This window comes from Neoarius graeffei, chromosome 6, assembly GCF_027579695.1.
Source record: "Neoarius graeffei isolate fNeoGra1 chromosome 6, fNeoGra1.pri, whole genome shotgun sequence".
Classification (NCBI taxonomy): domain Eukaryota; kingdom Metazoa; phylum Chordata; class Actinopteri; order Siluriformes; family Ariidae; genus Neoarius; species Neoarius graeffei.
The window spans coordinates 52036363-52064317 of record NC_083574.1 but is presented as its reverse complement, the minus strand read 5'-3'; the positions used below and the strand labels follow the sequence as shown (position 1 = coordinate 52064317).

Genomic DNA, 27955 nt, shown 5'->3' with positions numbered 1-27955 from the left:
TAAACTGAAATGGGTTTTATTTTTCAAAATAATGAAAAACAATACAAATATAAAATGAGTACAATGAAGTACGATTCATGACGAAACAGAACTGATTGGGGTGGGGAGTTGGAGGTTTGAGAGAAAGAGAGACTGCAGGGACAGTCTCTCTCCTTTCTTTCACTCAGTTCATCAGGACTTCCATCTGTACCAGCCTGGCATTGGTGTCTCCGGCCATGCGGTACGGGATCATCCCAGCAAAAGTGATCAGTGCCCGGGCCTGGCTGCGCAGGACCTGTGCATGTAAAATGTCAAAGACACACTGCATTATAGAAGAGCATTAGAGTAGAATAATGTTTTACTAGCAGTTTGCTGCATATCGCTTTTACGTATAGTATTCTGAGAAAACCAGATGCCACCGAGAGTGATCTCTGGAAACCGGTGAAAATATTATGAAACATCCCAAGCAAAAAAAATAAATAAATAAAAATCCACACACAATCAACCTGCTGAAAGAGGTCTAAAAGCCTGCTAGCTCAGGGTGCTTTTATTATACATTAAATGTCACACTTTAATAAAAAAGGTCACACACTGTGGACTGGACAATACACTCACCGGACACTTTAATAGGAACTTGTTCTTGAGTCTAAGGCTACGTTTACATTAGACCGTATCTGTCTCGTTTTCTTTGCGGATGCACTGTCCGTTTACATTAAACCGCCTGGAAACGCCGGGAAACGGGAATCCGCCAGCGTCCACGTATTCAATCCAGATCGTGTCAGCTCCGGTGCTGTGTAAACATTCAGAATACGCGGATACGCTGTGCTGAGCTCTAGCTGGCGTCTCATTGGACAACGTCACTGTGACATCCACTTTCCTGATTCGCTGGCGTTGGTCATGTGACGCGACTGCTGAAAAACGGCGCGGACTTCCACCTTGTATCACCTTTCATTAAAGAGTATAAAAGTATGAAAATACTGCAAATACTGATGCAAATACTGCCCATTGTGTAGTTATGATTCTCTTTAGGCTTGCCATCCTTCCACTTGCAAGTAGTAAGTGATATGCGCTGGGATCACACACACAGCGGCTCAGTCCCGAATCACAGCTTGTTCACTTCACTCGCGCGCTCTGTGAGCTGTGCAAGGCCGGAATGCGCACCCTCCAGAGGGCACTCGCTGTTCAGGGCGGAGTGATTTGGAGCGCAGGATGCCTGTGGAGCCGAGCGTATCCGTGTATTGGTATTGCTGTGTGCACGCAAATCGTGTATTGGTGTTGCTGTGTGCACACTAATCGTTTTAAAAACATTAATCTGATGATCCGCTGATACGGTCTAATGTAAACATGGGCTTAGATTCCTGTTCTTGGCTGCAGGAGTGGAACCCAGTGTGGTCGTCTGCTGTTGCATGCCGAGATGCTTTTCTGCTCACCACGGCTGTAAAGAGCTGCTATGAGTTACTGTATCCTTCCTGGCACCTCAAACCAATCTGGCCATTTTCCTCGGAGCTCTCTTATCAACAAGATGTTTCCACTCAGTGTTTTTTTGTTTTCGCACCATTCTGTGTAAACTCGAGACAGTTGTGTGTGAAAACCCCAGATCATCAGCAGTTTCTGAAATACTCAAACCAGTCCATCTTCCACCAACACCCAGGCCACAGTGAAAGAAATTCACACTTTGAGATCACACTTTTTCCCATTCTGATGTTTGAAGTGAACATTAACTGAAGCTCTTGATTTGTATATCTGCATGATTTTATGCATTATGTTGCGGTAAAGGGATCGGCTGATTAGAGAACTGCATAAACCAGCATGGGTGTGTGGTGTTGCTAATAAATTGGCGGGTGAGTATTTTAAAATGGCTAAAATGACCAAAATCACAATAAATGAGACCGAGATCGATGTGGATGGTGCGGGTAAAGTGATGACTCGTTTTCCACTGCAAATGTTTGGGAATCATGTTTTTCAGTGAGTAGATTAAGTTATAAATGCAGCGGTAAATGAGGGCTCTTTAAAGTGCATATTCTGGACCAATTTCGTTTTTTTTTTTTTTTAATATGAAAGTATGTCCCTTTACACACTCATCCAGAAGGGTAATTTTGCACAAGGCAAAATTTTGCACAAGCAAAAAATTAGGCTGTCTACAGCAGACAAAAATATAATAACAAAACACGTCTGGAAAAATCCCAAGGGAGTCTGGAGCCAGATTCGTGACGTCACCTGCAGAAGCGCCAGCAGGCTGCGCGAGCTTTGCACAGTTTCAGTGCACAGCCTGTGTAGACCAAGCGCTCCCATTTCTCTCTCATTGTCCGGTCTTTTGGGAAACGATGAGTACTAATCCCACCAAGATCGGTGTTGCTACACCCTCCTACGATACATCTGTTAACCATTTTAATAATTACGCGATAATGTTGAAGAAATTTGCAGAAAACCACCAGGTCGTTTTCTCATAAACAAACCAGCGCTGACGTAGGATTCAGAGGGAGGCGTCCTGCACGTGACGTCACGAAAATCAATGTTTCTCGGGAAATCCAAATGCCAAGTTTTTTCAGAGGCGGACCAATTCTCCTCAAATGCCTTGATTTCAACTGAATTTTTCTAGTATTGCACAAGGTAAAAAAAATTGCACAAAATGCAAAAATGTGACAGATATTTGACCAAAGTTCAATATAAAGTAGGAGAATTACATTGATCTTGCTCCTGAATTTACCCGTGATATGCACTTTAAGTGGAAGGGTTTTTCTAGGCTGTTACACACCTCTTTTTAGGATTGTCGTAATATAAGCAAGTCAGAATATGTTTCAAAAAAACTTGACGTACACTTACCAGCCACTTTATTAGTTACACCCATCCACCTGCTGGTTTATGCAGTTCTCTAATCAGCCGATCCCTTGACAGCAGCACAATGTATACAATCATGCCGATACAAACCAAGAGCTTCAGTTAATGTTCACTTCAAACATCAGAATGGGAAAAATTGTGATCTCACAGTGAAGTGTGACTTTCTTTCACTGTGGTATGGGTGTTGGTTTGAGCCAGATGGACTGGTTTGAGTATTTCAGAAACTGCTGATCTCCTGGGGTTTTCACACACGACAGTCTCTAGAGTTTACACAGAATGGTGCGAAAAACAAAAAACATCGAGTGAGCGACAGTTCTGTGAGTGGAAACGCTTTGTTGACGAGAGGTCAGAGGAAAATGGCCAGATTGGTTTGAGCTGCCAGGAAGGATATAGTAACTCATAGCAACTCATTACAGCCGTGGCGAGCAGAAAAGCATCTCAGCATACAACAGCAGGAGACCACATTGGGTTCCACTCCTGCAGCCAAGAACAGGAATGTTAGAATCAAGAACAAGTTCCTATTAAAATGGCCAGTGAGTATTACGTTTCAAAGTAATCAAGGTTAAAGTTAAAAACAAGAGTGGAATAACTAAATCGGTCTTGCGGCTTTCAAGCAATTCGGAATTTTTCCAACAATTCTGGTTTTCCCCACCGAGTCTCGGTCCTCCAGTGTGCGCTGTTGTCTGCCCGGAGTTCCTGCTGTCACGCCCTTCAGACGCTTGTACTGTGTGAACAGAATGTTCATAGTGGCAAGAAGCACCTCGGATAAATTGTGTCTGACCTGCAGGGAGTGAGAATGAGCATTATTAAACTGATAGCTGGATTTTATGCAAAAGATTAGTAAAGTGTGGTGATAATAAGCACTCTTACCTCATCACTGAAGTTCCTGAACGCTGCTACCCTCTCCTCTACTTGGTCTTGGCTCAAAGGAACCAGCTTTAGCCTCTCCATTACCTGAGAGACACACACAGAGTTATAAAAATACACCGAGTGGCATATTGAGCAGTTCTGAAAACAGACTATATCTTAACTCACGTCATATGCACGGTCAATGTGGCCCGCATGGTATTCATCGAAGAAGGTCATGAGGTCCAGGAGCAAGTAAAAGGTACCATCCACAGACTTCTCTCCAGCTATACCATTATTGCGGTACCTACAGCCACATCATGAAAGCATCACCGCCTACCTAAGCCTCTTACCAGAATGAGCAACATATCCAATATGCGAGAAGGAGACTTATAGGAAAAATCCGCCTTGAACACCTTTGCGTATTCATACTCAGATTTAATATGATCTTCAGTAGAGGTCAATATTTAATCTGTATTTTTTTCTCTCCACTTCTTTCATCAATGGTCTGTTTTCACTTTGGTTAACGGTTTCCTACATTACCCACAATGACATTTGACTACAGTGGTGCCAGTGGGATTTAGCCCTTGTTTCATCTCTATCTGGGTTCGAACCCAGAACCTTCTGGCTGCAAGGCGACAGTGCTAACCAAGACATCACCGTGCCCATGCCGCCAACTTTTTTACTCTCGCGGTTACCAGAGGACTAGTCCCCCCGCTGTAACCCTAGCTATGTAATAGGCGAGAGGCCGAGGGCTACGGAAACGGAGATCGGCGCCGCCCTATGCGCCACGTGGCGTGGGAAGGACTTTCATCTCTATCTAAAGACAGCACTGACGCAGGGCTTTAGTACTTTAATCTGTCCAGCTCTCTTACATCTGTACACTTTGTTCGCTCAAACGGATCAGGTTCTAAAACTTCAACTTTCATTCTAATATTGCAGTCAATAGCCTCAAAGTAGATCATTAATTATTCTATCCATATTCACTGGATATGAGCAATCGTGTGCTCTGATTGGCTACTCTACTACTAGGCTATCAGCTCATATACCATGAATAGAGAAAAACAAAATGGTGGAGTGTGTTGCTGAACCAACGAAATACAAACTACTCGAAAACAAAACCCCCAAAAATACAAAAAAGCAACAAAATATGGAATGAAAGTATTTGATGGCAAGAACATCTCTTTTTTTTATTTTTCAAGAATTATTAAAGCATTTTTCACAAACTGCTCCTGTCGTTTCGCCGGTTTGTTTACATTCTAAGCGGAAATTATTTGGTCGGACGTTTTGTATAAAGTTTTTATTTATCGAATTTGCAAAAGATAAAAATACTGCTTCTCAAAATCCAGTGAATGTAGATAGAATTAAATAGTTATTCCACTCAATCTCGTCGTACATGGCTTATCACCAACTCAGCACTATGTGCCTCGTCGGCTATCAGCTCATGTACGACTTGATTTCGTGGAATAACTTAATTAGCAGAGCCGAGTCTTTGCCGTCACTCAGCACAACTGCGTCCTGAACACCTGCACTGCATTTTGGAACTCCGAGTCTTTTGTAGACAGTTGTTGTCCCTACTACTTCTCTGTTGGATCGATCATTAGGGGTGTTCACACAGCAACTTTTACTCCGGTGTAGCACCGGGGCTGCCCCGGTAGAGCGTTCACATGGTACAAAGTTATACCGGTGTAGCCCCTGAAAGCTGCTTAAACCGGTGCAAATCTAACCCTGCTTGGGAGGTGGTTTAAGAAATTTACTCCGGAGTAAATGCTAGTTTGCAGAGCAGCACCGATATAAAATGGGACGTCTGAACGCTACAGGGGTAGACTCGCTACGCGTGAGGAGAGTTGATTACATACGGGCATTGCATAATCTGCATCCTGGTATTTTGCGCTTCCAAAATGGCGAATATCAACAACAACAGAACTGCGTGTCTTCCAGTGTTGCCACATTGGGCGGTTTTAAAGTGCATTTTGGCGGATTTGAACATATTTTGGGCTGGAAAACGTCAGCAGTATCTGGCAACACTGGTGTCTTCATCCACGTTGTTTTCCCGGTGCTTGGTGATGCCATGACAACCGGGAAAAGGAAGTACATTTTCACACATGCGCATATTTCATTTCCGCATTATTACTATCGTATAGCACGGTCGCAAAAACTGCTGTGTGAACGCAAGTGGGGCTGCACCGGTGCTAACACGCTTCTCTCTAGTAAGCAGGTTTGAGACGTGTGAACGCTCCACAAAATTTACACCGGTGTAAGATATAGCGCAACAAAATACATCGATGCAGCATCGATGCAAATATGTGCCGTGTGAACACCCCTATTAACGCGACTTTGAATGTCGCTGGAAAATGGCGAGTAAGAAAAAAAACAAACAAACCCAAAAAGCGTGTCCTCTTTCTTCCCCCCTCCTTGAATTAACAGCAAAATTTATTAAATACTAAACTTAATACTAGCAATGCCCCCCTGTGAGCTCAGCATGGCAGATTATTGCTAACTTCTCACAAGAATAATGAAAATACGGCACCAACCAACCAAATGGCACATCACAAATCTTTCGGCATAAACATATTTAACGTGCATCAGGGCGGACTTTTCCTTCAAGCGTGTGATGAATCAGTTTTCAACCCATACGAAAAAGAACAGTAAAGAACTTATAAGAGTTTACCACTGTCTTAGTAGTAAATCCTTATAAATATAAGGATAACTCCTTATAAGGATTTATAAATAAATATATATGCCATGTATGATTTACTCCTGAAAGTGGCCCATTTTGCATTTTCCTCATACAAATTTATGAAAATCTAGTATGTACGAAGTGAACATTGTGCATGGTTTTTACAGATAATGTGTATGATGAATTACACCATCTTTGTATGCTTCATGTAATGTTTGTAGTTTTAAATTATATTTTACAGTTTAAAATGTATATGCCTTTTATATGTAAATCCAACACAAACATATGTGGATTTACATATAAAAGGCATATACATTTTAAACTGTAAAATATAATTTAAAACTACAAACATTACATGAAGCATACAAAGATGGTGTAATTCATCATACACATTATCTGTAAAAACCATGCACAATGTTCACTTCGTACATACTAGATTTTCATAAAAATTTGTATGAGGAAAATGCAAAATGGGCCACTTTCAGGAGTAAATCATACATGGCATATATATTTATTTATAAATCCTTATAAGGATTTATCCTTATATTTATAAGGATTTACTACTAAGACAGTGGTAAACTCTTATAAGTTCTTTACTGTTCTTTTTCGTATGGGAAGGTTCGCGGAGAGGAGAAACATAACATACCGTTCAGCGATACCCAGCGCCATGTTCTTGAGTCTCTCTTTATTCGACTGTGGTGCGCTGACTTGGGCAATTACTGGACTCAGCAACTTATTCATCAGTTCCAGCACTTTATCAGGGTTCTATCAGTAGCAAGCAACAAGATATAGAAACGCAATTTGTTCTTATACACACGCTGATACAAGTGCAATTCCTGTGTCATGGTTTCACTAACCTTGCCTAGCTCATAGAGTTTGACAGCTTCCTCAAACAGGCCCTTGTTCTCGGCCTCTGAGGCCACTTTGGCGATGATGGCTCGCGTGTCTCCGGCAAACTTGTCAATCACGCCAGGCTGAAAGGATTCAAACAATCCCTTTTTAGAGACGGGCAGCATTTCAGGATGCGTGCTTGTATTTTTTAAATGTTGACCAGCAAAAGAACAAAGGAGACATTGTACTTCACGAGTGCTGAAACAATAGAACATTTTTACAGCCTGTGTCGAGTTGAATGGGTACAATAATGAATGAGAAGGAGTACAATGAGCTGAAATAAAGCTCCGGGAGAAGCTTTGAATAGAGGCATGATTGCTGAAAATGTTCTTCTTGCCGCCCTGCTAGTTATATAACGCTACAAGGCAGAGCACAGAACCTCGAGGCATACCTTTCTGCTTCCGTCTTTTTCCAGCCTTCCCAGAAGCATGTCAAACTATAAAAGGAAAAGGCAGATTAAGGATTCAGAGAAGTGGTGCAATAAAGAACAAATCATCTGTGATTTCGGAGGCGTAGCCCCACCGCACCCCACCCCTACCTCACGACTCTCAATGACCAGCTCACTGACACAGCGCATGAACATGTTCTCTCCTTGGTTGTCTTTCTCATTCCTGCCAAATATACACACAGTCTTGCTTATAACAAGTAAGGACATGATGATAAAAAGGGCCAAACAAGTGCTCTTCAGAAACACTTGAAACATCTAGGTGTGCAAAAATGGCTTAATTATTCACTTTAAAAAAAACAAAAACAACTCTGAGCACATTCTGAGTGGACCCATAAAACCTGTCATGAATTATTCATCCCTTCTTAGAGAGAGAGAGCAAGTCCTGTACTGAAGGTGAAACAATTTCTAGTTAAACCAATCGCATTTCAGCAGAAAAGGCTCAAATCAAATGTTTTCTCAGGTCAGGCTCGCAGGGGCTTGTTCAGGTTTAGTGGGATTTACATACCGCAGGAAGTAGAAGTACTGCAGAGCCTCTCGTGGGTCCGTGGCCTCAAATTTACGAGTGTAGAGCATGAGGAGGCGGATGAAGTTTAGTCGCCGTACCATGGGGGGATCTCCTGGTTCCTGACTCACTGAGAGAATAAACAGGATCCTCGATAAACACTCAATAATACAAGAAAGATTCAGTTAATAATACAAAGCGCATGTACTTCCTGCAAGTTTTACTCCATTGTTCTTGAAATGAAAACTGAAGATGTAGCATGCAAAACACCATAAGCCACATTCCAACCAAAAAAGTCTCCTTCTCCATTTATACACTCCTGTCAGTCAGAGGACATAAAACTATATTTATGCACTCTCAATATTTATATATGGCCCTTAGATTGGGTCTAATCTCAGTAATCGTAATGCTAATATTATTATTAACGTAAACAGAAAGTGGAAAATTACCTCAATAAATTAGTTTAAAAATTGCACTTCAGTGCATAATTTTTACTAAAAATATAAATACTTCTGGGAATGTAGCTAAACACATTTACCGTTTTCAGTTATCTTCCATAAAAAAAATAAAAAAGTTTTTCTGGAACAATCTCATAAAAGCTGCTTGGAAAACCACATCTCCATCACTCTGGAGTGCTTGTAAACGGGTGGCGTGTTTATTATTATTTTTAAATTATTTAAAGCCAGGATCAAGCTTATTCATTTTATATAAAATAAACTTTTGATCTTTTTTGTAAAACACATACAGTACAAGTCAAAATTTTGGATATTTGATAAAATACTGAATATATCTAAACTATGAAATAACATAATGGAACACGCTTGGAATTATGTGGTAAATTAAAAAAAAAAAAACAAGCAAAACAAAGTTTCATACTTTAGATTCTTCAGCGTAGACAGCGTTTACCTTGATGACACTTTGCACACTATTGGCGTTATCTAACCAGCTTCATGAGGTCGTCACCTGGAATGCTTTTCAATTAACAGCTCTGCCTCGTCAAAAGTTAATTAGTGCAATTTCTTGCCTTCTTAATGCATTTGAGATCAAATAGTAAATAATAAACAATACAGTAAATAGCCCTATTCCACAACTGTAGTAATCCATAAGTCAAGAAGCGCTCAACTAAGTAAAGAGAAACGACATCCGTCATTACTTTAAGACATGACGTGCCTTTTAATTAATAAAAATAAAGCAAAAAATAAAATTTTGAAATAGGCATCCAAGCTTTTGACTGGTACTGTATGTACTTTTATGAACAGGCAAAAAACACACAATGCCAAATATACTGTGCTACAGTATTGGCACAAATCTGTCACCAGCGTACATAGCTGTGCGCTCTGTCCTGATGATTTGAGTAGCAGTTTAAGTTCGTAGAGGGCGAGGGCCACGTGCACAGCGTGACTGTGTAGACGCTCCACGCGGAAGAGGAACGCTATCGCTGCCTCGAACTGCGCAGTCAGAAAAAGCACCTGGAAGTAAAGGAACGGCTGCTGACTGGCTGAGAAATGAGACTCGCCTGTGGAGAACAAGTACATCAGTGATTAGTACTCCAATATGCTGAGAACATTTTTGGAACAGTATTGATGCACAACACAACCCACAATGATGTTGCACAAATGTGCAGATTGGAAACATTTCATGAATAAAGTCATTTACACTGGTTTAGTGAAAAGTGCATCAAGAGTGTATGCTCTAAAATAATGTACAACACTGCACCAACGCCCCGACATTTTAAAAGTTATCTAATTTTAATTAAAAAAAAAAAAAAGTTATCCAGACACAAGGTCTAATTTTTCACTGTGCATCGGTGAAGAAAATATAATTCAAATGCTCCAGTATGTATTTTTATATATATACACACACAACCGTTCAAAAGTTTGGGGTCACTTTGAAATGTCCTTATTTTTGAAAGAAAAGCACTGTTCTTTTCAGTGAAGATCACTTTAAACTAATCAGAAATCCACTCTATACATTGCTAATGTGGTAAATGACTATTCTAGCTGCAAATGTCTGGTTTTTGGTGCAATATCTCCATAGGTGTATAGAGGCCCATTTCCAGCAACTCTCACTCCAGTGTTCTAATGGTACAATGTGTTTGCTCATTGCCTCAGAAGGCTAATGGATGATTAGAAAACCCTTGTACAATCATGTTAGCACAGCTGAAAACAGTTGAGCTCTTTAGAGAAGCTATAAAACTGACCTTCCTTTGAGCAGATTGAGTTTCTGGAGCATCACATTTGTGGGGTCGATTAAATGCTCAAAATGGCCAGAAAAATGGCTTGACTATATTTTCTATTCATTTTACAACTTATGGTGGTAAATAAAAGTGTGACTTTTCATGGAAAACACAAAATTGTCTGGGTGACCCCAAACTTTTGAACGGTAGTGTATATATGTATGTATGTAGAGAGAGAGAGAGAGAGAGAGAGAGAGGAGGATGTGCAACTTAAAGAAATATAAATGCTCCTTAAAGCAAGTAATGAGTTCCACAAAAAAAAAAAAATCCTCCACGGCTGTAAAGCTCTTAAAGAGGCTGCTTTCTTTCCATTCGTATGAGCTGAAATAATCCCGTCTCATTTAGGCTGTGAATCGAGCTGCCGATTATAAAAAGAGCAGTGAAAAGAGCTGCAGCTGGAAGTGGAGCGGCCCTTATCAGCACAAGTGTTTAATGCAGCCTAGTGGTGGGGCATCGTGAGAGATAAGCTTGACTCATCAGGCAGATGGGGGAAAATATAGTGCAGCGCTTTTTAAAATGCAGCGAGAGGAAGTTTTAAGTCAAAAAGAAAGAGAGACAGAGAGCGCTTATCTAGGACAGGCTAACTGCTGGAGAATAAATTTCCTCCTCCTGAATCAGTTCCTTCAAGAGGGGTGTGAAGCAAAGCATCAGCCGGTGATGGATTGCCTCGATGCCTTGTTTTGACTCGAGCATCTAATGTTTAGAGAGTGTTTCATGAACTCCGCTGGCCTGAAGAGGTATGGAAATGTACATGATAAATTGCAGTATGATGGAAATCTGGGGAAGCTGAATCGTGGGCCTGCATCTCACCGTAGTCCTCCAGGAGCTGCTTCTGTAAGTGGGCCAGAGTGAGTCTGTCCTGTGGGGAGCTGCTTCCATCTTCATCAAAACACACCTGGCTCAGCTACAGGACGCAGGACAGAGCAGAACCACTGCTTAACTTTTACAGCAGTCGGACATCCAGTATAATTCATTATTATACATACGGGACACTTTTTCGATGGAAGAAAAACGTGTTCTATTCCCTTCTACCAGGTTTTATTCATTTGGTTTGACAGCATGCAATATTGTTAGCATATCACTTATCCTACGTGTATCACGCCATTCTACCCAATGGAGAATGAGCGTTGAATATGGTTTATGATCTTGCATGGTTGTCAAGACGACATGACGTCGCACGTCATGACGTCGCACGTCAGAGCCGATGCGAATATTCAATGAGAAAGTTTTCTGCTGCGCGTGCACAGAAGCATTTCTTTGTTCGCTGGCGGTGCTCACAGTAAACTGAAAATGCCATAAGACAGGCCTACATATTACATAACACGAGCGACTGTGACAATTTGTAAACAAACTTTTTGTAAAATCTATAATTGTTCCATCGAATGTATAATAATAGCTTTTTTTTTACGTGGTATATCAGATATATTCCATTCAGCTAGCATGATACTGAACTCATCCTCAACTCATTCAACATCATGCTAGCTTAATGGAATATATCTGATATAGCACAAAAAAAAAGGCCAGCCAATATTATTTAAAAAATACACATAATAATAATAATAATAATTTCTTCCATTTTTGGCATTTGCACATAGGATTAACAACTAAAATAAATAAAAAGGAATAAAAACAAATGAATAGTTAAATAATAAACTACCTAGAAAATGTTCAAATAAACAGCTTTCAGCAGTTACATATATTTATTAAAAAAAAAAAAAGGCCGTTTCGCCACTTTTGTGTCTTTAACCCCTGCACTAGGGTGGTCCCGAAATGTATGGGAAATTTTTTTTTTTTTACCAAAACATTCCGACCACCCTACCATTTTTTTTACATAGGTTAAAAGAAGGCAACAAGCAAAATTTCACAAAAATTGGTTAATATTTGGAGGTGCCACACGAGGTTGCAAATCGGGTTAAGCCATTAACATTAGTTGGTGCGTAGACTGTTGCAGAGAAGATCTCAAACCCCCAGAAAGTCACAGTTCTAGAGGGAATATGCCACTTCTATGAAAAAGAAGAGGCAGGAAGAATTTATAGACTGATAGAAGGTTAACTTTCATGCACTAAGGGGTTCTTAAACAATGAGCACTGATCGTAATATGCTGATGAAGTTGTGAATGGTTTTCTTTCTGTTTTTCAGATGGCTAGCAACAGTAATACAAGTAGTACCGGTGGTGCAAAGCACAAAACCAGAAAGGACAATTATGTTTGGTTAATTGGTCCCACTTCCAAGGAACTGTCTGGGAGAAAGCTTCCTTCTGCTCGGGAAGTCCTTAGTGTGTTCTTTTATCTCCACAAGATACCATAATACCGAAGGGTTTAGAAAATCACAGACAAGTAATAGCTATTGTTACTTTGAACACAGGAAGTTATTACTGTATTGTTTGTATTAATATGAAACAGTTAATAAGCCACATTATTTTATATTGTGTCTTGAGTGAAAACTTTAATGGCTTTGTGGCACCTCTAAACATTGTTCAATCTTAACCAAATTTCGCACAATAACTTCTTTTAGGCAATGTAAAAAAAAGGTACGGTGGTCGTAACAAAATCCTAAAAAAAAAAATTTCACTTTACATGCTCTTACTGCTGTTCAGGACTATTAGTAGACTTTACACCATCATCAATACTACTGAACAACAGAGTTGGATTTTATATTCTTTAATGTTTACTCTGTGTAGTTATTATACTTTCCAACTTTGCATCGCCTTGTTTTTTTCAGACATTGCTACATATTTCAGTGTAGCATCGTGATTGTGAAGGCAGCACTTGATGATAAACCCTCAATAGAACATAACCTGTGTAGTGCTATAGTCCGAAGCATGCCAGAGGAAGAGCCGGAGTTTTACCTTGAGCCACAGATAGTCTTCTGTTTTATCAGCCACCTCTCCGTGGTTATCGGCGATGTCGCACTTGCCGATGAGGCAGAAGACGGCACGTTTGTATGGATCGGTGCTATTGCGCAGCACACACCGGTAATACAGTCGTACTTTATTCTCTGTAGCTGGCGCCAGGCTGATCGAACATCAGACAATACGTGTTGCTTAAACATTATGTTTGTGTACACACGATAAAAGACTTTGAACGTGGGCCGTGTTTTTAAGTGATCTCACCGGCGGTCCGGGCTGTTCATATACTCCTGGAACCAGGTCTTAAAGTCTCCCAGCTGGTGCTGCGCTCTGTTCACCACCTGCATGGCTGCTGCCAGGTCTCCACATCGCAGGCAATAATAGATCACAGCCCACACCGGGTGGCCCTCCACCTCCCCATCCTGCTCCCACACACAAACACATACAGGAAGCTTGTCTTTCAGTCTTGCTTTTTCTTGCTCACTTTTCTCAAACACGTCTGAACTAAGAGGCTTATTTGCTCACGCTGAGAAAACAAGTCACTCTGTTATCTATGATGAACACAGGCACACACTAGCGTGAGGTGGAGGGTTGTGATGCAGCGATGGTGCAAGTACCTGCATGCCTGGCATCGGGCCGGGAAGTTTGATGTTGAGGAAGCTGTGCACAAGCTGATAAGTGCCAGGCACGCCACCTAACTGAGCCTGGTGCAGGTTCCCAAACACCGTCATCATGGTGTACTTCTTATAGCTGTGAAAAGAAGTTATGGATGTACGAGTTACAGTTTTATCTTCCCACAATGTATTGAAATGTTTCGAGCAGTGGTATTCAAGTAAGGTTTTTTTAGGCCAGTCCCTCATACAAACTTCCACACACTGTACATCTATAATGAGCATCACTGCCGTCTAATAATGCTAAATATAAGCACAAAGTAATCTACATGATTGAGGATTTTCTAAATTATTTTTACATTGAAACTTAAAGCAGATACGCAGAACCATGGCCTCACTTTTTGTTATAAATGCCTTGAGACCTCAAGAATGGCACAGGAATAGTTCTAAGCATTAATAATAAATCTAATATAGTAATTTTTACGATTAAAGTGATTCACATAGGTAGCGGTCTGAGTGAATGACCTTGACATCCATAACGTCACCGCAGGAAGTCTATCGGTCTCATCGCCATTTCCACTATACTAAAACACAGAGCTGACTGCAACTCCGATCCTCCATTTTGAGCTAATTTATCGCCATGACACGTAGATGTGTTGCTAACCGGTGCAGCAACACGACAGAAGGTGGATTTACGTTGCATTCATGGCCCAAGAATGTTCAAACTGCAAAGATTTGGACGCGTTTTGCGAGTTGTTCACGGGCACATTGGGCGCCTACGAAGTGGTCTCTCCTCTGCTCTGCACATTTTACTGAAGACTCGTATGAGACCTCTGATCTGTTGAGGAGCGTTGGCTATAAGTCCATATTGAAAGAGGGTGCAGTATCAACAATTAAAGAAAAAGAAAACTACAAGAAAAGGAAAGCAAGTTCAGTTGCACCAGTTCTCCCGGAGCGTGAGCCGAGGGTTGTTCGTAAAACCTAGGACGGAACATATCGCTCGGGCAGTGACCTCCCCGCGGTTGTTGCTAAAACCGGTGACGTCCCGTCCCGGGTTTTAGTAATTGCCTGAGCCGAGCAGTAATGGCAGAGTACTCAGTATGGAGAAAATGGAGAATGAGTGGACCAGCCGTCCGATTTCTCCGCTGGATATGCTTGCCTCAGCAGCAATATCTCGCCCTTATGTGGAAGAAGCGAATGAACGGAGAACTGAACGAACAACTGAAAGTCAGATTGTTTTGAAACAATTAGCCACAAGGTCGGCCTTCAAGAAGCGAGAACACAGACGGGTAAGCTCCGACTCTCATTTGGATAAAAAACAACAAAAACAACACATTGCTTACCTGCATTTAGATTAATACATGTAACTTGTATTGTGTGTTTAAGTTACCGGTATAAGATTATTTAATTTGCTTCAGAATGTGATTGTCTCAGTTCATCTGATTATCTAATTAGCCTTTTATGTTTTATCAGTGAAGATGCATGCATGTACATGTATGTTGCATAAGTTATAACACCTATCCTGTTTTAATGAGAGTCAACCCACAATCAATGAAGTCAAATCAGTCTTAGTTGAGCAAGTCGGTAACGGGATTTCTTACTTTCACCATCAGTTTTTATTTATATGACTTTGGTCTATAGCCGTCAAAGGCCTCGGCCTTAAAACCGGTTCCCGCTGTGACGTCACGCACTCAGGGCTGGCTGGCTCAGCGGGGCAGCTCCAATGCCAACTTTGCGGTCGATTTTAACTCTCAAAAATATATTTTTTAAATGCCCATTTATGCAGCATACAAGAGTCAAGGATGGAGATACTATCCACTCAGAAATGTATTTAAAAATAAAGGTTCTGCGTATCTCCTTTAAAAAAATTTTTTTATATACATCTCAAACAAAGATTTCCTTGCTGAAAATGGCTGCATCTTTGCTATTTAATGAGTAACAGGACTGAAAGTAACAAAGTTCAGGATTTTTTTTAAAGCATAGAATTAGCAAATAGACAAAATGTGTCCACAATTAATGGCAGCAGGACATGCTAAGGATGCACTTAAAATAAATATTTTTAAATTAATAATCTATCTTTCAGGGAGGAGAGTTTGTCATTTCAAAGTGGTGAAAAACACAAGCTCATAGAAAATAAAGGGGGGGGAATAAAAGAACTCAAGTTTCTTCTTCCGATGATCTTCAGCAAATTTGGATGATGCAACTTCCTGTGATGCACGTACGTCACTATCATTTGATGGGAGTGAATGTGCTCAGCTTTCAGGGCTGAGGGAACTAAAATGTATATTCCTTTATAAACTGTAATGGACAGCTCAGTGATGAATAAATTCATGCAAAATTAAGAAAATTTTATGAAGTATTTTAATGCTACATATATTTCAAGGTATAGTGTGTATATTGTGGGTACTTTACATACGTCACACATTATTGCACAGACTCTGATCTAAATAAGTGAAGATTTCATGCCCTGGTGTCATCGTTTCCCCCCCCAAAAAAATACTACAGTTTGATCCCTGATACTCTTGTACTTCGAGCTGAAAAGCCCATGTGTGTGATCGGTCCATAACTTTCTTGTAATTCTCTAATAAAGGTAGAACCACAACATAGGCCTGTTTTATATATTGATAAAGCCATCTATGAGTGAAAAAAAAATGTGGTTACGGAATTTTAATACATTACAAAATTTGAAATGTTTTACCGAAATACACAAGTGAAAATGCACGTGTGTGAGTATAACTGACAACGAACCCCTCCCCCTTTTCCCCCCACCTCCCACACCACTCTGTTCTCTAACCTGCTCTCCAGGAAAGTCAGGGCCTGTCTGACAAAAGCCATCTGCATCTCCACAGAGACACGACTCTTCAGTGTGTCTTTGGCTGGCACCAGCAGCACATCTGTCATCTGCTTCACCATCAGCCACATGTCAGAAACATTCTACACACACACACACACACACACAGAGTATTGAAACAATCTGACAACTACAAAAAAAAAAAACTTTTCTAGCTAATAAACCTTTAAGATGTAAATGACTGAGGCTGTCTTTTAAAATCAGTTTACAAAAAAATAAAAATAATAACCTACAGTTATGACCAGCACTCACCTTATCATCCAGACTGTCAGCTACTGATGCACACAAGTCTCCCAGATTGGGCTGAACGTGTCCGTTTACAACCTTCTCATTGAAAACGTAGATCTGATGGAGAGAAAAGAGGGCTCACATACACGCACGCACACTCATGGACGGTCACCTCCCAGCTTGGGCTATGACCTTGCAGTAAAGTAATGGACGATAAAAAACAGCAGGAAAACAATGAAAATGTTTAGGAGGTCATCGAAAAAAAGGACAAAAATGAGAAACAGGACCCCACAGGCGATATGGCGGCACATGGTGACTGTGGAAAATAAAAAGTCTCAAAAAAAAAAAAATTGATGATATGGAAAATCAAGAGGCTTAGCGGGAAAGAGATATCGCATTTGTGCAGGGACGGAGAGATTACCCACAATGCCCTTAACCAGCCAATCAATCTTTTGGATCAATCAGCATGCCGGGTTTGCATTACATGACCTGACTGAGTCTGGTCAAATAGTCCGAGCAGTCGGTGGAGGAGAGCTTACGTGGGTGCGTCTGCTGAAATTAATGTCTTAAAGTAAAGGTTGAGTTCAGAGAAAATAACAGCTAGGTGGGTAAGGAATAAAACCCAACAAATAATAAGAAAATAATAAGAAAATAATAAAAAGCCTACGTGGTGTGCTGCGAGCCACCTTGAAGAGAATTAATAACTACATCCTGAAGTGTTTCATTCCTCTGGTACAAGAGAAATCAACGTTTGCTATATTTTATTTAATAAAGAATGACACGCTGTGCATTTTATATCCATTTATACTTGCATTCAATGTTGTGGATGTTCTACCAGATAAAGAGTCACTCCCTCGGGGGGGACAGAGAGAAATCCAAAAGCCCTCAAATCCTGAAAAAAATTTTCTTGCATCCAAAAACAAAGTCTCGGACACTGGACACTCCAGTTTAAAAAAAAAAAAACTGCTTTCCAGAAAACTTCACCATATCAACAGTTACATGTGTTTTTAATCTGTTTACGTTGCACGCCCACCATTCAAGTTGCAGTTATAGAAACAATAACATGATATAAACCTGTGACTTGAATTTCAGCAAGAACTACAGCCATGCGGTTATAGAAAATTAACCAACGACTTATGCCCATTCAGATTTAAGAATTCAAAAGCATTATGGTCTAAATGTGTGTAAATATTGTGTATATGCAGTGTGTTCACCTGTCGCCCATAAGCCACCTCCACACTGTCCAGAGCGCTGCGTCCAGGAGCTCCTACTTCACTTATAAAACTCGGCTGTGTGGAGGGAGGGGAGAATTTAAAGAAATAAAAATGAATTAGGTGGTCTGTTTAATTTGTTCATATGTAGACTTCCATACCAGAGACAACGCTAAAGTGCTACATATTTGAGGCTGTGTGTGTGTGTGTGTGTGTGTGTACACTCCTGTGCAAAGAGGGTATGAGAAGTGCAAGCGCTGCCTTATCTCTCTGTCTAATATGTTTTCATATGAATAAAATGATCAATGCAGCATGAAATGCACTGTGGAGAACATCATCCATGCTTGAGCGCACATGTTCAACAGCGCTGATGTGCACACAAAAATACGCCTCAGGCCAAACAAGAATTGACTTCTTCAAAAGAGTGGCAATTTGTCTGGATGAATTACACATCTCGGAGTATAAAAGGATTATACAAGGAGTGTACTGTTCTAGAAGGAACAGACTGAGAGCATCGGGGATGCTTCTAGCACAGGAAGTGAACAGCAGGCCTTACATGGAAAATTGAAATGCTAATTAATATTTAAAGTGGGAGAAAAACACAAACGCGCACACACACACATGCAAACACACACAGAGCCTCAAAGGAAAATGAAACAGGGTAAGATGTGTGTGTGTGTGTGTGTGTGTGTTGTGATGGAAATTTTAAATATGATTTAACCAACATTAATAATGCAGGTGAGGATTTTATCCAGGTCAAAGCAAGGGTGTAACTGGAATTATTGTGTCCACTTTGTGACTCCCTAATGGCAGCCATTTTAGGAGTCCTCGATGGGTGTGGCCGAAACATAAAACATGCCGCATTTGCAAGCAGCACGTCCAAATCAAATGCCTGCACTGAACGCTGCCTTCGGAAATACTTTATTCTGCCTTGTTTCTGAACGCAGCACACACACACGTATCCTTCAGCATCCTACACACCTCATAACCCGTGCGTCAGTTAACAGCTAGTCGTCAAAACGGCTGATTTCAAACGGCGTCAGGAAACATCAGGAACAGGGAGCAGTTTGTGGACAAAAAAAAAAGTTTGTCATTTTTAAAAATTTTATTTTAAAATGTGATTTCCGACAGGTAATAGTTTACTATTTTAATATTAGTTCTATTTTATTCCATCTGGACTAACCATTAACGTATGCTGGTGTCTTAGCAACGTGGTCACGTACGCCGTTTTCAAAGCGCATCTAAAACCAACTCTTTACTGACACTGTGTGAACTGTCAAAACGTTGCCTTTTAGTGGCACGGATACGCATACAGGACTGCAGAGCCACAACGGCATCAAGTAACCCGTCTTCTAATTCAGACACACCCAACTTACAATCACGCTGTATGTATGCACAGTAATAACAAGGAGTACAGTAAAATACTGCAATCTGCCATATCACTGTTAGACTCACTCATTCATGTTGTTATAGACTGGAAAAATTTACGACATCCTTTTATAACTAAATTTATAATATGAATACATGTACAAACCATACCGTAGAAGTAGCTTTTCTCCGACAATTAAAAAAATAAAAAAAGTTTCGACTTGAAACTTAAATTCTACTTGAGGAAAATGGTATCTTTGTATAGAAGGTTGTACGGCTGTCTAATTATTTAAAATTTCCACATGAATTCTAATGATCCTATAACTTTACACGGACATAGAAAGAGCAAATGTTAGCAGCAGCACTACTCACTGCAACAAACTGTAGAAGGCAAAAATCGTGTTGTTTTTGTTTAATCACGTCATTATTATAAATAATAAAAATATTCAGGGGGCAGCACGGTGGTGTAGTGGTTAGCGCTGTCGCCTCACAGCAAGAAGGTCCGGGTTCGAGCCCTGTGGCCGGCGAAGGCCTTTCTGTGTGGAGTTTGCATGTTCTCCCCGTGTCCGCGTGGGTTTCCTCCGGGTGCTACAGTTTCCCCCAAAGACATGCAGGTTAGGTTAACTGGTGACTCTAAATTGACCGTAGGTGTGAATGTGAGTGTGAATGGTTGTCTGTGTCTATGTGTCAGCCCTGTGATGACCTGGCGACTTGTCCAGGGTGTACCCTGCCTTTCGCCCGTAGTCAGCTGGGATAGGCTCCAGCTTGCCTGCGACCCTGTAGAACAGGATTAAAGCGGCTAGAGATAATGAGATGATAAAAATATTCAATAATTTTTTTTTTCCTTGGGCAACCTGAGATCCTGAGACCCTTCAACTTGTCTTCAAGAGGAGTTTTTAGAAAATTTATTTAAGCTTGTAACACATACTGTAGTTGGGGTAAATCCCAAATAGTGTCTTTTTCCTCTACACATGTTCACTGCTTAGGGTATAATATAATACAATACAATGGTTCTACTGTACAACAGAAATACATGCAAGAAAAAAAACGAGACCGTCAGTGATGGCGTAGCTCACTCCGGCGGCCCCGTCTAGTCCAGAAGGAACGATCTAAAGTGGGCCACCTTGTGCAATAAATGTTGCAAGCTACCGTATATACAGAAGCTATATCCACCCTAGGAATACCAACCTATTTGCCAGAAAGAATCCAAAATGGTGAGGAACTGACCGAGAAGAAGCGATTTTTGTTGAACTGCTTATTAAGGCTTAATTAGTCCACAACTTCATTAATAATTGTAATTAAGCAAATCTGGGCAGAAGTTATATGCACCCTAGGTACCCCGACCTTCATGCCAGAAAGAATCAAAATCAGTGAAGAAATGAGGGAGAAGAAGCAATGTGTGTAGAAACTACTCGTTAGGGCTTAATTACTCCATATCTTCATTATTAATTGCAATTATGCAAATTTAGGTAGAAGCTAGACTGTACGCACCCCAGGCAGACCTACCTTCCTGCCAAAAAGAATAAAAATCAATGAAGAATTGAGAGAGAAGAAATGATTTTCGTGAAATGTGGACGACGCCAGATGGACGACAGACAACACATGATGGCATAAGCTCATCACCTGTCGGCCAGATGAACTTTAAAAAAGCAAACAAACAAACAAAAACCTACTTAATTCCGTGTATTTATTTAGACCTTTTCTGAGGAACACAAGAGACTTTTAACCAATAAAATATGACAAAAACTATATCAGATTTAAAAAAAAAGAAAAAAAAGGATTCCCCCCATTCTTTATTTTCATCATCATACTTAGTTATTGCCAAAAACATGCCGAGTAGTCAAACAGTACGTTCTGACAGCTGTAGAAAGAGAAATCAAACATTAGAAATCAAATGTTCTTCAAAGCATCACAGACACAGTAGAAATCTAACAAGAGGTGCACATGGGACTTATTTCAATCCCACTCCCGCCCACACTTGAAGGAATCCAGGCCACACACCAGAAGGCTGCCGACATACATTTACGGTCAAAAGTATGCAGACACCCATCGCTTTCCCCAAACTATTCCCACAAAGTTGGAAGCGCACGATTGTACATGACGTCTTTGTATGCTGTCGTATTATAGTTTCCTTTTCCTGGAACTAAGAGGCCCAAACATGCTCCAGCATGACACTGCTCATGTGCACAAACCGAGGTCTGTGAACATACGGTTTGGTAAGGTTAGAGAGGAAGAACTTGAGTAGCCTGCACAGGCTGACTGCACCCCAGGCCATTATTAAAAAACGTTCTGTTTCCGGTCCACCGGCCGGCTGAGTGCCGTTTGTGCGGTTGAAATTTTTTTTTAATGACGGTTTTTCGACATTTTTTTCGGGTTCGTAAATCTAAAATCGAACTTGACATTTACGCATTCCGCGCAGAATATAGTATCGAATCAGCTCTGCGCATGCGCTGTGCGGCACAAAAAATGGCAGCCACCATGAAGGAAGGAGAGCCGGAGTTTTCAAACATTTGCTTAAGTGTGAAATCGCAAAATGGTATTCTAGCGAACAACAAAATAGTAAAGATTCAGAAAAACAAATCATTCAGTGATCATTTTAATAGTGTAATTTCATCCGAACTAGGCCTAACGCTCGATTTAGAACTACAAAAAGTCTGTGTGTCGGACCATCACAAACCGTTACTGAAATTCGTTTGAGCTTGATCCATCCAAGACGTTACAAACAGCTTTTGAGTTTTGTTATGCGAAATTCATTACCTACTTTGTTAATGACCCTGACAGATCTGTAAGAGAACCTAACAGATCTATTCAAAATGAGAACGGAACCGAACAAAAAAATGCGTTTACGGAACTAATGCAGGTTGGCTGGACAGAATTAAAAACTGTCTGTAGCAAATAAAAAGAACGAATTACAAAAAAAAAAAATCCCTCCCTCCCTACTGAAAATTTTTTTGCTCACCCGGTGGACAGGAAACGGATTTTTTTTTTTTAAGGATGGCCCCGGGCCTCCTTGCCTGACGTCACTAATGCTCTTGCTGGTGAACGAGCAAATTGAACACTCTGAAATCTAGTGGAAAGCCTTCCCAGAAGAGTGGAGTTTATTATAACAGCAAAGGGGACTAAATCTGGAATAGGATGCTCAAAAAACACATTGGCGTGACCGTCAGGTGTCCATAAACTTTTGCCCATACAGTGTACTACCAAGCCGTAAACAGAACAACCTAAATGAAGGAATCCTATTTCCAGTGCATTTTATTACAGACTTAATGCCATGAATGTGTGCAAAAGCTATATACAGTTTGAAATTAGCATTTAACTGATGACGGCGTGTGTGACTGTCTGAACACTGGTGCGTGTGTGTGTTTATAGACCTCTACATCCTGGCTGAAGTCCAGTGCATCCTCGCCTGCTCCCAGCAGGGTGTGCAGCACTCTCTGCTTCACCTGCTCCCACTGCACCAACATGGACTCACGATGATACTCCTCCGCCAGCAGGAAGGTCTGAAAAAGAGATGGCGAACATGAGAATGAGAAAGACTAAAAAGCTCTGTTGAAGAAATAGGTTCACCACCATGAGATGCATTAAAAATAGCTGGCAGAGGGAGACGGGAGCAGCCTGGACTCGTGCGCGTTTACAGTGCGCTAAATACCGACAGCCGCGGCCTTGCAACGACTGCCATTTCCTTGTCCGTTTCGCCATTCAGGCCAGAGAAAAAGACCCTGAGAAAGCTCAGCAACTCCTGCCTAATGGAAGTGTGCCACTAACTGGGTCTGCCTTCACGCCTGCTACAGATTTAGCATACACCCTGATTGAATAGACCTTTTCGTCTATTTCACGCAATCCCGAAGGAGCGACGTGTGGTAATTGCGAGCGCTCTAATTAAAACGGCTTCTGAACTGCAAAGAAAATCTTTTATGGAACAGAGTGCGTTGGGGGTAGGGCTGGGGCTGTTCTGCAAAGTGGCATGTTACCACCAATTGGAGGGGAAAAAAAAAAAATCTCTCGAGCTCCAAAGATGCATGGAAGGTCTATGCTGCAGGATTTAATTAGCCAGATTTTAACTAAAATACAGTCAGATGGAATAGTGTGAAACTGGAACAAAAAGAGTCATCAAGAGATGACGTATCCCCCCCCCCCCCCCCCCCCACACACATGAAACCCTACTCCAGATTTTCCTAAGTCGAATTGGTTGCCATGGAAATACAGAATAAAAAAAAAAAAATCACAGAAATGTCAAAAGGCGCAACTCCTCTAGTCACTTAACATAACTGTCAGGTTTCGTGAAAAAATTCCGAATAGTTTGAGTTATGCTCCGGAAACTAAAAGGTTTACAGATGGACGGACAGAGCGATAGCTATACCTCTCCAGCATTATATGCCAGGGGGATAAAAATGAAACCTTGAGCTTGTCTGAATCAATCCCTCACTCTCATCGTTATAACAACATGTTAAGAAAGAAACCAGCTTTGCAAAAATGACATCATGCTCATGGCAACTAAATGTCTAAAGTTTGACTTTTTTTTTTGCAACAATGCTTATCTATTACAGACAGTGTGTTAAACCCTCCGATTTGGGAAGGGCAAGAGCTCTAAATGGGGTGATGGAGGAGATATTGACCCGGCAGAAGTCTGCCCTCTGACTGAATGAGGGATAATGGCTGGCGAGTGCCTCCTATTTTTACCCCACTGATTGCTGCTGAGAAGTTAACGCGGATAGAATAGACCGGCGAGGACATCAAGCCTTCTCTAGACTCAAGTAAGATTTTTTTGTGTGTGATGCTGCAGCATCATAATGCCAAACCTTTTATTCTGTGTGGTAGGATGTGACAGAAATTATAAATACAAACAAAAATAAATGGAGATTAAAATTTGGGAACGGACAGACAAACACTGACAGCGAAGTGAAGTGGAGACTTACCCTGCGGCGAGACTCCTCAATAGCGGACAGCAGTGCATTTTCTCTCTCATTCCTCAGAAAGCCCTGGAAAGAGAAAAAGAAAAAAAAAAAGACAGACACGGCCTGGAGGTTAAATGTGCTGCAACCTACTTTTCCCCTCTCAGCTTTCAGAGCACACGCCCTCTCTCTTTGTCTCACTCTCCTTCCTTGATCATCTACAATCGGTCACATCTTCCACAACGACGTTAAAAGACAAATAATTGGCATTGTTAAGTAAAATCACTCACTCACTCACTCTTTAAAAATAAATAAATAAACTTGGAAATGACCTGGTATTTCACCACGCTGTAATTCCATTCTTCCAAAATGGTGGCACCAGACTAGCTTTCGGTTACTTCACGAGAGCTTCAGTTTCAGTTGAGAAGGTTCTGGAAGAGCTTTCGACAACCTGCTTTTACATGCGTTCGTGTATGACGAGCCGACCACAGGGGGTCTAATTGATCTTTGCAAGAGCTTGATTAGGGAGATGCCTTTTTTTTGGAACCTGTAAACCAATTCCATCTGCTCTGATCAAGATTATTACGTAAACATCTTATCGTTTAAAAATGACACACGACGCTTATTCTCAAGCGTATGAGTAGGGGATATTATGTCTATCAGTACACCATACATTAAAATAGTCACTATTACATTATTATTATTAGTAGTAGTAGTTTATTTGTGAGAGGAAAAAAAAAAGGGACCGGAGTAATCAGTGGAACTCACAATGGTTGCAAGGCAGGTCCAAGAGACTCAAGGACATCAGAGTACAAGAAGAATCTCTTTGAAACTCGAATGCAAAGATTTATCAGGAAACCATGCGGCTTTACGACAAACAACTGCCTGTATGGCGAATCCTGTGATGCAGTGAAGACGCCGAACGTACGTTCTCGCTTGCTCACTTCAGTGAAACCCTGTCTGCTGTGACTGGAGACAGGAGAGGACACTTCGCAGATGAAACGAGCACAAATCGCTCGCAGTGCGGAGCTGCACACTGGCACCGAACAGCCATCTGCAGCACACACATGCTCAGTGGGGGTTGGGGGTAGCAGGGTACACATATCTGAGGGGAAGTTGGCAGTGGTCAGCTTAGAGGTTAGGATAAAGAGCATCAGAATGCAGCTGGGTGGGGCTGAAGCATGAAGCATTTCAAAAACAGCGACACCGTGCGGCGGTGGAAGCCTTCAGGAAGCCTGGAGACGCCCACTACGTTTTTCCTTGCACGAGGCTTTTAGCACAAGATACTAATCTCATGATGCCTCACTCTGGCGTCTGAGTCATGCTGATATATGGAATAATGCCTTCTTACAAAATGCCACACCCCACTTTAATCACATTAGCGCTTCCTTTATCATATCCTCAGCTGCCCCATAAGTACTTCCTTCCCCTTACCCGTTTTTGACCTCATCGTACGGCCATCGGCGTCCTTATGAACTCATCTATTCATTCTCCATCCCGTGACTCTTCAGGAAGCTTATGTCACCCTGCCCCCTCACCACCCTCTGACTTCTCGAGCCGATCCCCATCCCCCAGGCTCACCAACACAACCATACCTTTGATTGACAGCTGCAAATGAGGACTGATTTACTGTGGCCTCGGATACATGAGGAGTGGAGGCGGAGCTTACGCGGATAACAGCATGTTCGTTTCTCAAATCGTTCCATCCTAAAACAAGAGCCGTGACGCTCACTGCTGGGTTATGGCAAGCCATTTCTTGCTCAGTCATCGTGGCCTTGCCCTCCACCAGATCACGGGAGACTCTAGCGCCACCCACTGTCCATAAGCGTCCTCCACTAAGGAACAGCCCCTCTAAAAGCCTGTCTTTTTTTTTTTTAAACACATTTAGGCTTTGGTTATACCTTAAAGATGTAAAAGGCCCGTTTGGATCTCTCGTATCTCTTTTGCTGGTTTTATAAAGCAATGTTAATATCAGGAGTCGTATTGCGCCATGAGTTTTCAGCAGGTATGGCTTGTGGAGATTTCTCAAAACGTGCGTTACGAGGGAATTTTATGTGGCACACAAAGAGAGCAAGCAGTTCCCACCCAGACAGCCATGCACTCGTATAGAGAACTGCACGTAGGTGGGGAAGGAGGACAGAGTAACCACTAGAAGACTCTACTTAGATTTTTTTTTTTGGAATGTTCAGTATAATCTAGATCATAGACATGCTACACAATTAGATCGCAAACATTCCGTGCACCTTTGCAATATAGGATGTGCAGACTGTGTGTCGTTCCTGTGGAACGCAGTGCATACAGATTGCACACACACACACACTGCCACCCTTTAGCTCGTATGTTTAAGTAAAAGCATTGTCAGACATGCAGCAAAAAATATTTCGAGTCAGCAAACATATTCGCAGATGGCTCACTCGCAAAAAGTCTGAGATATAATCCATCCATACAATCATGCTCTTTATCTGCTAGGGTTTCATTTAATGAGGAAGAAGATCCCGTAGTCCTGGCATTAACACTTCGTAACAATGACCAAGACAGGAACCCCACCCTAATGCCACCACTTCCTGTGTGGCCATCCAGCCTTCATCCTCCTCATTCTCACTCTCACCATCATTATCATTACAAAGCTATCATTACAAGACAAGGTGAAAGGTGTGCAATCTACATGATGCGAGTGCTTTGATTCTGTATCGTAGGTGCTCGGACTGAACTTGTGCAAGTGTGCAAGCATGTATGGATGTGTAGGAGATACTTACTCACGCCGTGCCTCAGCCTGTCAGTGTAGGTGCATATAGCCAGGAGCAGTGTGCGGCTGCACCCGACACACTCCTTCCTCTTCCCTAGCTTCAGGAAGTTGGTCAGCGCCATTCTGGGGCGTTTTCTGACCTGGCTCGCTGCTGGCACACACTAGTCTGCCACGAGCGCCTTCCTACCCCGTGCCGGCCCACTGGTCTGAACCCAGATATGTGCCACGAGCAGGGTTCCTGTGGGCTGCTTTATTGTCGGAGGAGGACTATACCAAGTTTGCGCATAGGCAAGGGGGGGATATCGAGGAGGAGTGATAATTCAGCCTGAACCGTCTACCGCTCTCCATCACCCAGCTCCCCCTCCCTCCAGCATCCCTGCCATCCTCCTCTTTCAGTCTCACTCATTTCTTCCTTTTTTATACATCTCTGCATCCGTCCTACACCCCCCACCACCACCACCACCACCCAATCCCACACTCCCCCTCTCTTAGCGCAACGCAATTATGGTAATGGATTTTTTTCCCTCCCCTCTCCTGATGGCTTCCGACATCCTGTCCAGAAATTGGGCTAATAATCCTCTTAAGAGTCATGTTTAGTTAATGAGAAGAGTGCAGTGGCTTTGGAGCGGCTGGCCGGGCCAGGAACGAGCGCATGTACAGCTATTTCACCCTCATGAGCTGGAGCAGCTGCGTCTATCACAGTGTGTAAGCAGACAACAGGGGCTGCTCTCAGAGACAGAAAGAAAGAGAAGCAGAACACAGGAGAGTAGGAAGGGAGTC

The 27955-nt window shown here is 41.7% G+C and overlaps 1 protein-coding gene across 2 annotated transcripts; it reads right to left on the bottom strand.

Moving 5' to 3' along the window:
* Positions 1 to 27406, bottom strand: LOC132887972 (nuclear pore complex protein Nup93-like). Of its 2 annotated transcripts, none has more exons than XM_060923814.1 (20): positions 27190 to 27406; positions 24454 to 24516; positions 22909 to 23037; positions 18173 to 18247; positions 16983 to 17075; positions 16674 to 16813; positions 13886 to 14018; positions 13533 to 13690; positions 13269 to 13434; positions 11231 to 11324; positions 9509 to 9700; positions 8188 to 8314; positions 7773 to 7845; positions 7626 to 7670; positions 7201 to 7317; positions 6990 to 7108; positions 3853 to 3970; positions 3688 to 3771; positions 3470 to 3598; positions 1 to 274 (listed from the first exon to the last, which is right to left on the bottom strand). In XM_060923814.1, exons 1-20 carry the CDS (start codon positions 27295 to 27297, stop codon positions 164 to 166), a joined length of 2274 nt encoding a protein of 757 aa, XP_060779797.1. In that variant the 5' UTR covers positions 27298 to 27406; the 3' UTR covers positions 1 to 163. The 2 variants fall into 2 exon arrangements, with proteins under 2 accessions (XP_060779797.1, XP_060779798.1); XM_060923815.1 differs by having other exon boundaries at positions 27186 to 27270.
* Between the last annotated feature and the right edge of the window lie 549 nt (positions 27407 to 27955).

Coding starts and splice junctions, on each gene's coding strand:
- LOC132887972 (XM_060923814.1), bottom strand. CDS start 27,297: ATGGCGCTGACCAACTTCCTGAAGCTAGGGAAGAGGAAGGAGTGTGTC. Junction 7,109..7,200: donor AACTCTATGAGCTAGGCAAG/GTTAGTGAAACC, acceptor TGCTACTGATAG/AACCCTGATAAAGTGCTGGA. Junction 3,772..3,852: donor ACATTGACCGTGCATATGAC/GTGAGTTAAGAT, acceptor TGTGTCTCTCAG/GTAATGGAGAGGCTAAAGCT.